Below are 13,685 nucleotides of genomic sequence, written 5' to 3' on the forward strand. Positions count from 1 at the left end.
GCGTAAAATAAACACTTCCGCAGGATGAGGTTCGTTGGTTTGGTTTTTTTTTTCATTATTTAAAAAAAATAGGTTACAAAACAATATCATTCATCTTATATTTCTTGCTTATTTTCCTTTTTTAAAAAAATTAATAAAAAAGTCACTTTATAAAATAATAATAGAAAAGGAAAGGCTCGAGGGTGGCGCTGTCGGGGGCGGGGTGGGGAAAAGGCCGGCGGGAGGGGCTTCCGGTGGGATTAAGGGAATCCAGTGCTTTAAACTCCCCCAGAGAGAGGGAGGCTCTAGACTGCTCCCAAACGCTCAGTACAGTGCTCTGCACACAGGAAGCGCTCAATAAATACGACTGCCTGAATGAATGAATGATTGTAAGCTCGTCGTGGGCAGGGAACGGGTCTGTTTATTGTTCTACTGTCTTCTCCCAAGCGCTCGGTACAGTGCTCTGCACACGGGAAGCGCTCAATAAATACGATTGAGTGAACGAACGAATGGGGAGACGCAGGGGGAGACGGGCGGGCCTCGGCCCGGGCCGCTCCGGGGGGCAACGCGGGGGCCGGGGGAGGAAGGGGAAGGGTCGGGCAGGGGGCGGGTCGTCCCGGGAGGGGAGCGGAGCGGGGCGTCTCCGCTCAGCTCCCGCTGCTCAGCATCCCCAGCAGCTTGGCGGGCTCCAGCCCTTGCTGCTGCGCCATCTTCTGCACGTCGAAGCCCATGTGCAGCAGGAACTGGATCACGTTCATCTCCTGGCCCGTGAACTGGTCTCGCAGGGTGGGGCACGACGGGTTGCAGTGGGGCCAGGGGCAGCTGTCGATCAGGTGGATGGGGCAGCCTTTCACCGGGCCCTTGCCGTTCTTGTTGCCGTCGTGGAGGCTGCGGTCCCAGCAGTGCAGGGCACGGGGCAGCGAGGTGCCCTTCACCTGGATGTCCGTCCAGTGGCTGGCGGTGGCGGGGAGGGGGCGAGGCCGCCGAGTTAGTGGAATGAGGCGGGGCGGCAAGGCTGCCGAGGTAGCAGAGTAGGCGGGACGGCGAGAGAGCCAAGTTAAGAGAATGGGGCCGGGGGGCTCAAGGCCGCCGAGTGAGCGGAATGGGGCGGGGAGGGGGGGCAAGGTCGCCGAGTTGTGGGAGGTGGGGGGGGGGGCAAGCTGCCGAGTTAGCAGAATAAGCGGGGCGGCGAGAGCGCCGAGCTAGCGGAACGGGGCGGGGCTTCTTGGGGTGAGCCGGACCGTCCGCCGGCAGGAGTGGCTGAGCGCCCACGTGGGCGCCGTTCCACCGGGTGGGGCGATGGAGGAATGCTACTTGATAGCCCCTCGGGCAACCAGCGGGAACGGTTGGGCATCCCCCGTGGGCGCAGCCCTGCCGCGTCCCTATCGGTTGGCCGGCCGGACCGACCGCCGGCGGGACGGGCTGCGCGCCCACCACGGGCAGAACTGAGGTCCGGCCGACGGGTGGAAACGGGTAGACCCTCAGTTTGCCGCGTGGGGGCGGGCGGCGACGGAGAGAGATCCCCTTGGGGGTTGGGGTGGGGGACAGATGGGGGTCCCGCCCCCAAATCTGCGCCGCCCCGGCCAACAGTTGTTCGGGTCCCAGCTTCGCTAGGCTGGGACGCTTCTGCGTCTCCGAGCGTGGCTGAAAAGCCCCCCCACCGATCCGCCCCTCTTCACCCCAGCCCAATCCCCCTCGCCCCGCTCCCGTTCGAGACGTCGGGGACCCGGAGAAGGGAGGGAGGCCGAACGCCAGAGGCCCGATCCGGGAAGGATTCCCGGGAGAGAGACACTTACTTGTGGATGATGATCTCGTGGGAGAGGCAGGCTGGGGCAAAGCTGGCCCTGGGGGAGACGGACGGGGCGGTCAGCCGACCTCCCCCGGCGCCCCGCCCCCGCCTCCACGTCCCCACCCCCGTCCCGGCCCGGGGAGGGGGACGACGACACTCACACCACGTCCTTGAGCGTGTGTTGCAACTCCCGGCCCAGGTTCTGGATGTAATGCCACTGGCCCTCCAGCACCGGCTGACCCGTCAGGTGGACGTTGTCCACCGTCAGCTGGGCCTCGTCGAACAGCCACTGGACCACGAAGACCGGGCCTGCCGGGGACGGGGAAAGAGACGCAACTACTACGGCATTTCGCACACGTTTGCCGGCGCAAGTTGTATTGTCCTCTCCCGGGCACTCAGGAGCGGTGCTCCGCCCAGGGCGGGCGCTCGACAAATACGACCGAATGAGTGAACGAATGCCGCGTGACCTTGGGCGAGTCACTTGTGAACGAATGCCGCGTGACCTTGGGCCGGTCACTTCTCTGGGCCTCGGTTTCCTCATCTGTAAAATGGGGATGAAGACCGTGGGCCCCCTGGGGGACAGGGACGGTGTCCATCCTGATTTGTGTGTATTTCTTTACCTATTTATTATATTAATACTCATACGTTATATATTAATAGCATACGACATTATATATTGTCATATATTTATACGCCCACTATATTTCTTATTTATTTATATCACCGCCGTCAGTCTCCCCCTCTAGGCTGCGAGCTCACTGTGGGCGGGGAATGTGTCTGATTTTCTAATGCACTCTCCCAAGCGCTTAGTACGGTGCTCTGCACGCAGTCGGCGCTCAGTAAATCCGATCAATAATAATCCTAACAGAGTTGGTAGACACGTCCCCTGCCCACAATGACCCGACAGTCTAGAGGGGGAGACGGACGAAATATAATCTATGTTTAATCCCCATTTTACAGAGGAGGCAACTGAGGTAGAGAGAAGTGACCTGCCCAAGGTCACCCAGCAGACGAGTGGCAGGTCCTTCTGACTCCCAGGCCCGGGCTCTTTCCACTAGGCCGCACTGCCTCCCTGGGTCCCCCCCGTAAGCAGTTTATAATGTTCAATGCCCATCTGAGAGAGGGAGGTACAGAGAAGAGAGCAGACGAACGACGGAGCCGGGATTAGAACCCGGGTCCTCCTGACTCCCCAGCCGCACTCCTGCCCCGGGGGTTCCCCCCCCCCCCCCCGGCTGTGGTCTCCCCACTCACAGCGCAGGGTCGGGTAGATTTTGTATCCGAAGAAGCAGTTCCACTCTTCGCCCTCCTTGAAGCGCAGACGGCAGCGCTCGGGGACGATTCCGTTCCAGTACCTGGGAGGTCGGGAGCGGCGGGGCCGGATCAGGGGCTAACGACCATCGTCCGCCCGGGGCCCACCGTGGCGGAGAGGAGGGCCCGGGGTGCCCCCTTAAGCTCCCGCCCTCGGCTCCGGCTCCCGGGGGGAAGGCGGGATCGGTTTTCCCGGGATGGACCCGGGAAGGTGCGAGGGGAAAGGAGAGAGGGAGGAGGGGGACCCCGGAAGACTCGGTGGCCCCCGCCGTTTAGGCGCCGAGATGGAGGGGGCCCGGGTGGGTGGGCCCAGAGGATGCAGGGAGGCGGGCGGGGGCTACCTGATGCCGCGGCGGATGGCCTCGGTGGGGGCGCAGGTGATGGTGTCCACGCAGTCGGTGCGGCGGTACTGCTTGTTGTCCAGGAACCAGCCCGAGTCGGCCAGGCCTCGCACCTGGATCCCCGCGTAGCCCAGCCCCTCCAGCTGGTCGGCCACCTGGTCCACGTTGAGGAGGACGCCCGTGCCGCCGGCGCTGCGGGGGGGGGGGGAGTCGGGGCGGCGGCCGTGACCCCGGGGGCGGAGTCGCCCAGGGCCGCGGGGACCCGGTCGTCGGTCGGTCATGAAATCCTGGCGGTTCTTCTTCCCTAACGCCTCTGGGTTCCAGCCCTTCCCCTCCATTTTTCCACACCATCGTTCTGCACCTCTCTCCCCGCTCCTCCCAAACCTTCGATGGCTTCCCGTCGGTCTCCACGTCAAGCAGAAACTCCCAATCGGTGACTCGAAGGGACTCCGTCGGCCCTCTCCCTCCGATTTATCCGCTCTCTTCCCCCACCGCACCCCAGCTCGCGCTCTCGGTTCAACTCAAACCGACCTGCTCCCCGGGCTCCGGACTCGCCTCTTTCTTGCCGAGACCCTTCCTCATCCCCCTTTTACAGATGGGGTAACTGAGTCCCAGAGAGGTGAAGTCACTCGCCCAAGCTCACCCAGGCGACAGGTGGCAGAGCCGGGATTAGAGAAGCAGGGCGGCTCTGGTGGAAAAAGCCCGGGCTTGGGAGTCTGAGGACATGGGTTCTAATCCCGACTCCGCCACCTGTCAGCTGTGTGACTTTCGGCGAGTCTCTTCACTTCTCTGTGCCTCAGTTACCTCATCTGGAAAATAGGGATTAAGACCTTGAGCCTGATTAGCTCGAATCCACCCCCAGCGCTTAGAACAGGGCTTTCGACAGAGTAAACGCTCAACAAATGCCATCATCATTAGCACCCCGAGCCTTACGACTTGTGGGCCCGGGCTCTGTCCTCCAGGGCACGCAGTGCTCCGCACGCGGTGAGCGCTCGATAGTTTCGACCGAGGGACGGACCGATGAGGGCCGCGCTGCTTCCCCGTGCCCGCGCCTCACCTGCTCCCGGCCAACAGCAGCACCTTGGCGTTGCCGAGCCCTTTGCTCAGCAGTTCCTGCACCACCTCGCGGATGATCAGGGCGCCCATGAAGGCGTACTCATCTGGAAGGCAGACGAGAGCCGGCTCAATAGGTTCCGCTACACTGGCAGCTCCGCGCGGGCAGGGAACGAGTCTACCGACTATCGGGCCGTTATCTCCCAAGTGCTTAATGCAGCGCTCTGCACACAGGCTCTGAGCCTCTTGAGGGTGTGAATTGCATCTTCTAACTGTACCGTATTGGACTCGCCCCAGCGCTTAGCCCGGTGCTCCGCACACAGTGGACTGTAAGCTCCCTGAGGGCAGGGATTGCGTTATTCCTCCCGAGCGCTCAGTTCAGCGCTCTGCACCCAGTGGATGGTGAGCGTCTTCCAACTCTACTATATTGGACTCACCCCAAGTGCTTAGCCCAGTGTTCTGCACACAGTAGACTGTAAACTCCCCGAAGGAAGGGGCTACGTTTACCAATTCTACCGTACTGTCCTCTTCTAAGCACTCAGTACCGTGTGCCGCACACGGGAAACTGTAAGCTCCTCGAGGGCAGGGAATCACATCTCCAACTCTATTGTAATGTCTTCTCCCAAGTGTTTAGTGCAGCGTTCTGCCCAAGGTAAGCGCTCAGTAAATATGACCGACTGAACGATGGGGTGAAGGGGGAAAACAGGACGGACATAGGCCAGGGATTCTGGATTGAAGGGTAGGATGGAATTTCTTAGCTCTCTCTGGCCCTTCTTCTCCCCCCCCGCCCGCCTGAACCTGATAAATCCTCTCCTTGAGAGTCGGGGTCTCGGGTGTAGGAGGGTCCAGGGCTTGGAAGGGGGACGGGAAGGAAGGGAGGAAAGAAAGGATTCGGGGAGGGAAGGGGAAGGAAAGGAGTGGGGAGGGAAGGGGAGAGGAAGGACAGGGAGGGCAAAGGGGAGAGGAAAGGGAAGGAAAGGAGTCGGGAGGGGAAAGGGAAAGAAAGGAGTGGGAAAGGGAAAGGGAAAGGAGTCGGGGAAGGAGAGAGGAAGGGAAGGAAAGGAGTGGGAAGGGGAAAAAAAGGAGTGGGGAGGGAAGGAGGGAGGGAAAGGAATGGGGAGTGAAGGGGGAGGGAAAGGAATGGGGAGTGAAGGGGGAGGGAAGGAGAGAGGAAGGGAAGGGGAAAAAAGGGGAAAGGGAAGGAGTGGACAGATAGGGGAGAGGAGAGAAGGGGAGAGGAAAGAAAAGAAAGGAGTGGGGAAGGAAGGGGAGGTGGAGGGGAAAGGAAAGAAAGGAGTGGGGAAGGAAGGGGAGAAGAGGGAAGTGGAGGGGAAAGGGGAGGGAAGGAGTGGGGAGGGAAGGGGAAAGGAAGGAAGGGAAGGGGAAAAAAGGGGAAAGGGAAGGAGTGGGCAGAAAGGGGAGAGGAGAGAAGGGGAGGGGAAAGGAAAGAAAGGAATGGGGAAGGAAGGGGAAAGGAGGGAAGCGGAGAGGAAAGGGAAGGGAAGGAGTGGGGAGAGGAGGGAAAAAAGAGGAGAAGCGGTAGGGAGACGGAGGAGCAAACTCACTCGTCTCTGACTTGGAGGAGGCTCCACTCCAGACGTCGCTGGAACAGTACGGGATGAAGCTGCAACCGACAAGAGCCGGGGTGAGCCCGGCCGGGAACGCAGCCCCGGGGGGAGACCCCAGTCGTAACGGGGGAACTGGGTCAACGCTGCCTGGGTGCCAAGCACTATGCTAAGTGCTGGCGGGGAACCCACTACAATCAGCTCCCGCAGTCTGTCCCACATGGGGCCTGGGGTCTAAAGGGGAGGGAAGACAGGCACGGAATCCCCGGAGGAAGAGACTGAGGCCCAGAGAAGTCAAGTGACTTGTCCAAGGTCACCCAGCGGACAAGTGGCGGAGCTGGGATTAGAACCCGGGACCTCTGGCCTGCCCTCGGCTCTTAACTTAGCTCCCCCCTGTAGACTGCTTCTTGTGGACGGGGACCCCGTCTACCGCCTACATTAGAGGGAAGCGGGGATGGCTGAGTGGAAAAGGCCCGGGCCTGGGAGTCAGAGGATCTGGGTTCTATTCCCACCTCGGCTGCTTGCCCGCTGTATGACCTTGGGCAAGTCACTTCACCTGTACCTCAGTTTTCTCAACTGTAAAACAGGGATTCATTGCCCGAACTCCCTCTGCCTTAGACCGTGAGCCCCTTCCTCAGCGCGTCGAATAGTCCTTGACAGATACCATTATTTTGTGACTATTTTCCAAAGCACCTGGTACAGTGCTTTGCACACAGTAAGGGTCCTATAAATACCACTGATTGATCGATAGGGCCCCCCCGTCCAGCTGTTACATCTCCATCCCCAGTTTGTTTGTAATGGCATTTGTTAAGCGCTTACCACGTGCCGGGCTCTCTACTAAGCGCTGGAGTAGATACAAGGTAATCAGGTTGGATACAGTCCCTATCCCCATTTTATAGATGAGGGAACCGAGGCAGGGATCGTCTCTATCTATTGCCGAATTGTCCATTTCAAGCGCTTAGTACAGTGCTCTGCACACAGTAAGCGCTCAAGAAATACTATTGAAGGAATGAATGAACCCAAGTCCCTCTGACTCCCGGACCCGGGCTCTGACCACTCGACCACGCTGCCCCATCCCCGCCCCCGCGGCGGCCCCTCTGCTTTACACCATGTTGGCGTTCCACCAGTGGGGATTCTCTTCCGGTTGCGACGACAGGATCCCGGTCCCTGGAGGGGAAGGAGAGGGACAGAGAGGGATTGTCGGGAAGACGGGGGAGAGGAAGGAGGGCGTACACCGAGGGACACCTTCCCCGTCTACGTCCCGCCTGGACATCCTCTCCCAGCGCTTAGTACGGTGTGCCGCCCGAGACCGGCGCTCAGTGAATACCTTTCCATCGATCGTCTTTACTGAGCGCTGACTGTGCGCGGCGGAGCACCGGCTGAGCGCCGGGGAGAGGACGGTGTAACAACACAACAGACCCGTTCCCTGAATAACGGATCAATCCGTGGGATTAATCGTTATTAGAAATGATGTCTTTATTCATCTTAATCTCCGCCTCCCCCCTCTAGCTCATTACGGGCAGGGAATGTTTCTGCTAATTCTCTTGTACTGGACTCTTCCAAGGGCTTAGGACAGTGCTCCGCACGGAGCGAGTGCTCAATAGATCCCACAGTGACTCTCCTCCCTATCGAAAGCCCACCTCCTCCCAGCGGCCTCCCCGGACTGCACCCCCGTCTCCTCTTCTCCCGCTCCCTTCCGCGTCGCCCCGACTCGCTCCCTTTCTTCATCCCCCCCTCCCAGCCCCGCACCCCTTAGGTCCGGATCCGTCACTTTATTTATTTCTCTTAATGACCGTCTCCCCCACCGTAGCCCGTAAGTTCACTGTGGGCGGGGAACGGGTCTATTGATTGTTGCATTATCCTCTCCCGAGCGCTCAGTCCAGTGGTCTGCACACGGTAAGCGCTCGATGAATACAACTGAACGAATGCTCCACACGCAGCAAGAGCCCAATGAATGAGACTGTGAGCTCGTCGGGGGCCGAGAAAGGGTCCGTCGACTCTGTTGTACTGGACTCTCCCAATCGCTCCGTACGGCGCTCAGTGAATGACGCCGATGGATCGACCCGGGAGGGGGTCCGGGGAGCTTCCCAGCTTTGGACGGAGCGGGAACCGGGGGCGGAGGGAGGGAAGGGGCGTCCCGAAGGGAGCGCGAGGGACACGGCGGTGACGGAACGGGGAGGGGGCTCACCCGTGCGGGAGCGGGGCCAGTCCTTGGAGCTCATGAGGTGCCGCATGGTGTCGTAGCGGGAATCGCAGTTTTCCCGGTTGAAGCAGTACCAGCCGCCTGCAGCGGGTCGGGTCGGGTCAGCCCCGCGGCGGCCCGGCCCGGCCCACCGACCCCCGGACCCCGCAGCCCCTACCCACCTTCCAAGAAGAGGAGCCACCGCCGGCTGCCCTTGGACTCCTTGAGGTAGTAGCTGCGGGCGGGGTGGGGGGGACAGAAACAGAAGGGGACGGTGAGCGCCAGCGAAAAATACGACTGCATCGATGAATGAATGGATGAATGAATGAATGAATGACGGCCCCGGGCACTAAGGGGTTAGTCCACCTGTTGCCACGGCGGGGCCACTGGAAGCCACCAGGGGGCGCCACAGCCCCGCTGCCTTGCCCCCCCCCCCCCACCCCCAAAACCAGACCCGAAGGGAAGGAGGAGGAAGAGGAGGAAGAAGAGGAGGAAAAGGAGGGGGAAGAGAAGGAAGAATGGGAGGACGGCGAAGGAAGAAGGAGAGGGACAGGAAGGAGAGGTGGGAAGGAGGTGGGAAGAGGAGAAGGGAAGGAACCGAAGGTGGAAGAAGAGGAGGGAAAGGAGGGGGAAGAGAAGGAGTGGGAGGAGAAGGAGAAGCTCGGGGCAAGGAATCTTAAGCTTCGGGCAACGAGAGGAGGCCCTTTCCTCGGGTCAAGCGAGGGCGGGAAGAGAAATCAGAACAAGTCAGGTCCTTCTGCCTCCTTCATTCACACCTCGCTCACGTCAGGGGCCGGGGAGGGCCCCGAATGGACCCCTCAGAGAAATCGAGGCAGAGAGGGGCAGGGGGCTCGGTCACTCCCAGCCGGTCGGAGGCGCCCCCAGCCAGGCCGATGGGAGGAGGGAGGCCGGTCAGCTCCTTGTGGGTCGGGCTCGTGTCTACCAGCTGAGGTACCCGGACTCTCTCCAGCGCTCAGGCCGGCGCTCTGCCCGCAGCGAGCGCTCGAGAAACACCACGGATGGACCGAGCGATGGACTGAGGGAGAGACGGGAGCCCCGTGGGGCGGGCCGGGAAAGGCAGCCGCTCGGTCCCAAGAGACGCGGAGCCAACGGGTCCCGCCGCCGCGGTCCCCCCGGGGAGAGCGGAGGGAGACGGGATCTCTGCCCTCCCGCCGACACCCCAGGGCCCCAGAGGCCTTCCTTCGGGAAGGCCCAGTCCTGGCCACCCATGGGGGCTGCCTCCCGCCACGCCTCGTGCCCACCCCGGCCTCGTGCCTACCGGTGCCCACGGGGACCGGTTCCTTTGGCCGGGCAGGGGCGGGAGCCTCCAGCCGATCCGGCCCGGCCTCCCTCCCTCCCTCCCTCCGTCCGTCCGCCGGGGCCACCCGGGGAGTTGGAAGAGGCACCGGGGGTGTCCACGGGGAGGCTGCTTTCGCCTCGATGTTTCGGGCCCCTCCCAACCCGCGGGCTCCCCCGCGGACTCCTGCTGTGGCCCCGCCACCGACCTGTGTGTGAGGGGGTGTGTGGGGGGGCTGAAGGGTAGAAGGGTAGGGTGTCCCGCCGGGTACTGGGTTCTAGGGAGGAAGGGAAGCTGGAATGACGGACAGTAGGGAAGGAAGTGAAGTTGGGGGGATGGACAGTGGGGAAGGAAGCGAAGTTGGGGGGATGGACAGTGGGGAAGGAAGCGAAGTTGGGGGATGGAAGGCGGGGGAGGAAGAATTGGGGTGACGGAGAGCGGGGGAGGAAGAGGAGCTGGGGTGACGGAGGGTGGAGGAAAAGGTACTGGGGTGACGGAGGATGGAGAGAAAGAGGATTTAGGGTGACGGAGAGCAGGAGAGGAAGAGGAGTCGGGGGTGACGGAGGGCCGGGGAGGAAGAGGAGTCGGGGGTGACGGAGGTTGGGGAGGAAGAGGAGTCGGGGGTGACGGAGGGCCGGGGAGGAAGAGGAGTCGGGGGTGACGGAGAGCAGGGGAGGAAGGGGAGTCGGGGTGACGGAGGGTGGAGAAGAAGAAGAAGAGTCGGGGTGACGGAGAGCCGGGGAGGAAGGAGAAGAGTCAGGGTGGGAAGGGAGCGAGGAGGCCGTCCCTCGGCGGCGGGGGGCGAAGGCGGAGCGGGTCGGGGGGGTCCCGGGGGTCGGGGTCCGGGGGGTGGTCCCGACCCGGCGGGGCTGCCGTCGTTGCAGGTGACGGAGGCGTTGAGCAGAAGATGGAGGGTGAGGTCGGCGTCCAGCTTGTGGGCGGAGCAGGGGTAGAGGGAGCGGGCCAGGCTCTTGATCTGCGCCATGAAGCTGTCCATGTTCCCCTCCACCGCCGTGAAGTCCAGCGGGAAGCTCTCCAGCGGCCGGCCCGCCGCCTCGCCCGGGGGAGGCTCCGAGGCGGGAGTGGCGGGAGGAGGAGGCGGCGGCGGCGGGGGCGGCGGGGGCTCGGGGTCCCGGTCCGGGGAGCCCCGGCGCCGCCAGCTCTTCTTGCCCTCGCCGGCCGGGCCGCCGGCCAGCAGCAGCCCCAGCAGCAGCGGGCCGAGGAGGAGGAGGAGCGCCCGCACCGGCCCGGCCCCGGCCCCGGTCCCGGCCCCGCGCCCGCACATCCCCGCCCCGGCCAGGCCCGGCCCGGCCCGGCCCGGGGGGGCGGCCGGGATCCCCCCCCCTTCCCGCGCTCGGCCCCCTCCTCCTCCTCCTCCTCCTCCTCCTTGTCGTCGGTGCCCGCTCGCTCGCCCGCCCGCCCGCCCGCCCGGCGCTCGGGACCGGCCGGGGGCCGCTGCTTGGGGCCGAGGGCGGGGGGCGCGCAGAGGGTGCGCGCAGGGTGAGGGTCGGGCCCGGAGTGGGGAGGGAGCGGGAGCGTCCCCGGGGCCCCGCGTTACCTCCGACCACCGCGACGCCCAACGACGCCGCCCGGGGCCGGGGGCGGGGCCTCCTCCGGGGGCGGGGCTCGCCCGCTCGGCCCGTCTGTCCGTGTCTGTGTGTCTGTGTGTGTGTGTGTGTGCTGGGGGTGGGCAGGGTCCCGCCCAGCGGAGCTCGATGGAAAGAGCCCGACCTTGGGAGTCGTGGGTTCCAATCCCGCTCTGCCCCTTGGCAGAGCAGAAGCAGCGTGGCTCAGTGGGAAGAGCCCGGGCTTGGGAGTCGGAGGTCATGAGTTGGACTCCCAGCTCTGCCACTTGGCAGCTGGGTGACCGTGGGCGAGTCACTTCACTTCCTCTGGGCCTCAGTCACCTCATCTGGAAAATGGGGATTAACTGGGAGCCTCACGTGGGACCACCCGATGACCCTCTATCTACCCCAGCGCTTAGAACGGTGCTCGGCACATAGTAAGCGCTTAACGAACACCAACATTATTATTGGCAGCTGGGTGACTGTGGGCGAGTCAGTTCCCTGGGCCTCAGTCACCTCATCTGGAAAATGGGGATAAAGACCGAGCCTCAAGTGGGACAGCCCGATGACCCTGCATCGACCCCCGCGCTTAGAACAGTGCTGGGCACGTGGTGAGCGCTTAATGCCGACCTTAATGAGGTGTCTGTGTGTGCAGTTCCATTTCTTTACGTCGATGCTACCCTCTCTGCTCGTCTGGTTTTGTTGTCTGTCCTTTCCCCGGCCTCCCCCCCCTTCTAGGCCGCGAGCCCGGCGTGGGGCAGGGAGGGTCTCCGTCTGTTGCCCAGCTGGACTTTCCGAGCGCTTAGTCCAGTGCTCCGCACACAGGAAGCGCTCGAGAAATACCACTGAACGAACGAACGCCCCCGCGGCCGGAGGGGGCGCTCTCCGCTCCGCCAGGGGTCCGCCCCGAGGCCCCGCCCCCGAGCGCGAGGCCCTGACGCGAGGCCACGCCCCCGGGCGCGAGGCCACGCACGAGGCCCAGGCGCGAGGCCCTGACGCGAGGCCACGCCCCCGGGCGCGAGGCCACGCACGAGGCCCAGGCGCGAGGCCACGCCCCCGGGCGCGAGTCCGCGGGACCCCCCCAAAGGGAGCGGGGAAATAATAATAATAATAATAATGTTGGTATTTGTTAAGCGCTTACTATGTGCCGAGCACTGTTCTAAGCGCCGGGGTAGACACAGGGGAATCAGGTCGTCCCACGTGGGGCTCCCACTCTTCATCCCCATTTTCCAGATGAGGGAACTGAGGCCCAGAGAAGCGAAGTGACTCGCCCACGGTCACACAGCCGACAGGTGGCCGAGCCGGGATTCGAACCCACGACCTCTGACTCCAAAGCCCGGGCTCTTTCCACTGAGCCCCGCTGCTTCTCTGGGGGCTGAGTCAGGGAAGGCCTCTCAGAGGAGGAGTCGTCTCCCGACCGCTCAGCGCAGTGCTCTGCACACAGTAAGCGCTCAATCCATGGTATTAATTGATCATTGGCCCGGCCAAGGACTGACCAGGCCTTGTGTGGGAGAGGATGGCTTTCTGGGCCTCAGCTAGCTCATCTGTCACATGGGGATTAAAGGTGTGAGCCCCACGTGCGACACGGACCGTGTCCAACCTTGTATCTGTCCCAGCGCTTAGTACGGGGCCTGGGACATAGTTGATGCTTGGCTTCGTGGAAAGAGAATGGGGCTTGGGAGTCGGAGGTCATGGGTTCGCATCCCTGCCCTGCCTCTTAGCTGCGGGACTGTGGGCAAGTCCCTTCACTTGTCTGTGCCTCAGTGACCTCCTCTGTAAAATGGGGATGAAGACTGTGAGCCTCACGTGGGACCACCTGATTTCCCTGTATCTCCCCCAGCGCTTAGAACAGTGCTCTGCACATACTAACAGATACCAATATTAATGCTTAAGAGATACCATTAAAATTACAAAAAAGATGGTAAGGATCGGCAGATCGTTGAAATTTCAGCCCGGGGTACTTGACTCCTCCGGGCCTCAGTTCCGTCATCTGGAAAACGGGGATGCAGATCGTGAGCCCCCGGGGGGACAACCCGATGACCCTGTCTCTACCCCAGCGCTTAGGACGGTGGCAGACACATAGTAAGCGCTTAACAAATACGATCATTATTATCACGACTATTATTACCCCAGCGCTTAGAACAGCGGTTGCCGCAGAGCGAGCGCTTAACGAATACCAACGAATAGAAGGAATATTCTATTCAACGAATAGAACGAATAGAGAAGCAGCGTGGCTCAGTGGAAAGAGCCCGGGCTTTGGAGTCAGAGGTCGTGAGTTCGAATCCCGGCTCGGCCACCTGTCGGCTGTGTGACCGTGGGCGAGTCACTTCGCTTCTCTGGGCCTCAGTTCCCTCATCTGGAAAATGGGGATGAAGAGTGGGAGCCCCACGTGGGACGACCTGATTCCCCTGCGTCTACCCCGGCGCTTAGAACAGTGCTCGGCACATAGTAAGCGCTTAACAGATACCAACATTAGTAGTATTATTACCAAAGGTCTTATGAGGTCGTACGTCCCCCGGCGCGGAGAAGCTGCCATTCCCGGACGGTTGGGCGTCGGGGGGGCGGAGCCTGAAAGGTCATGACCCGAGGGGGGCGGGGCGCCGGCC

General features: G+C 62.4%; 1 protein-coding gene across 1 annotated transcript; it reads right to left on the reverse strand.

The window, feature by feature from the left end:
• Positions 1-541: 541 nt before the first annotated feature.
• On the reverse strand, positions 542-13,615 carry NOTUM (notum, palmitoleoyl-protein carboxylesterase). The gene is made up of 12 exons (XM_039911012.1): positions 13,590-13,615; positions 10,375-10,749; positions 8,400-8,452; positions 8,224-8,319; positions 7,142-7,202; positions 6,036-6,094; positions 4,475-4,577; positions 3,418-3,609; positions 3,020-3,120; positions 1,930-2,077; positions 1,776-1,823; positions 542-933 (listed from the first exon to the last, which is right to left on the reverse strand). Exons 1-12 carry the CDS (start codon positions 13,613-13,615, stop codon positions 627-629), a joined length of 1,569 nt encoding a protein of 522 aa, XP_039766946.1. The 3' UTR covers positions 542-626.
• Positions 13,616-13,685: the final 70 nt, after the last annotated feature.

The sequence above is a fragment of the Ornithorhynchus anatinus genome, unplaced genomic scaffold, assembly GCF_004115215.2.
Source record: "Ornithorhynchus anatinus isolate Pmale09 unplaced genomic scaffold, mOrnAna1.pri.v4 scaffold_264_arrow_ctg1, whole genome shotgun sequence".
NCBI classification, from domain to species: domain Eukaryota; kingdom Metazoa; phylum Chordata; class Mammalia; order Monotremata; family Ornithorhynchidae; genus Ornithorhynchus; species Ornithorhynchus anatinus.

What these genes read in the sequence shown, in the direction of transcription:
- NOTUM (XM_039911012.1), bottom strand. Translation starts at nt 13,615, where the DNA reads ATGGCAGCTTCTCCGCGCCGGGGGAC. An exon ending in CTCCTCCAAGTCAGAGACGA is followed by an intron (nt 4,578 to 6,035) that starts GTGAGTTTGCTC and finishes TCTGCCTTCCAG; the next exon opens with ATGAGTACGCCTTCATGGGC. An exon ending in GCCATCCGCCGCGGCATCAG is followed by an intron (nt 3,121 to 3,417) that starts GTAGCCCCCGCC and finishes CCGACCTCCCAG; the next exon opens with GTACTGGAACGGAATCGTCC.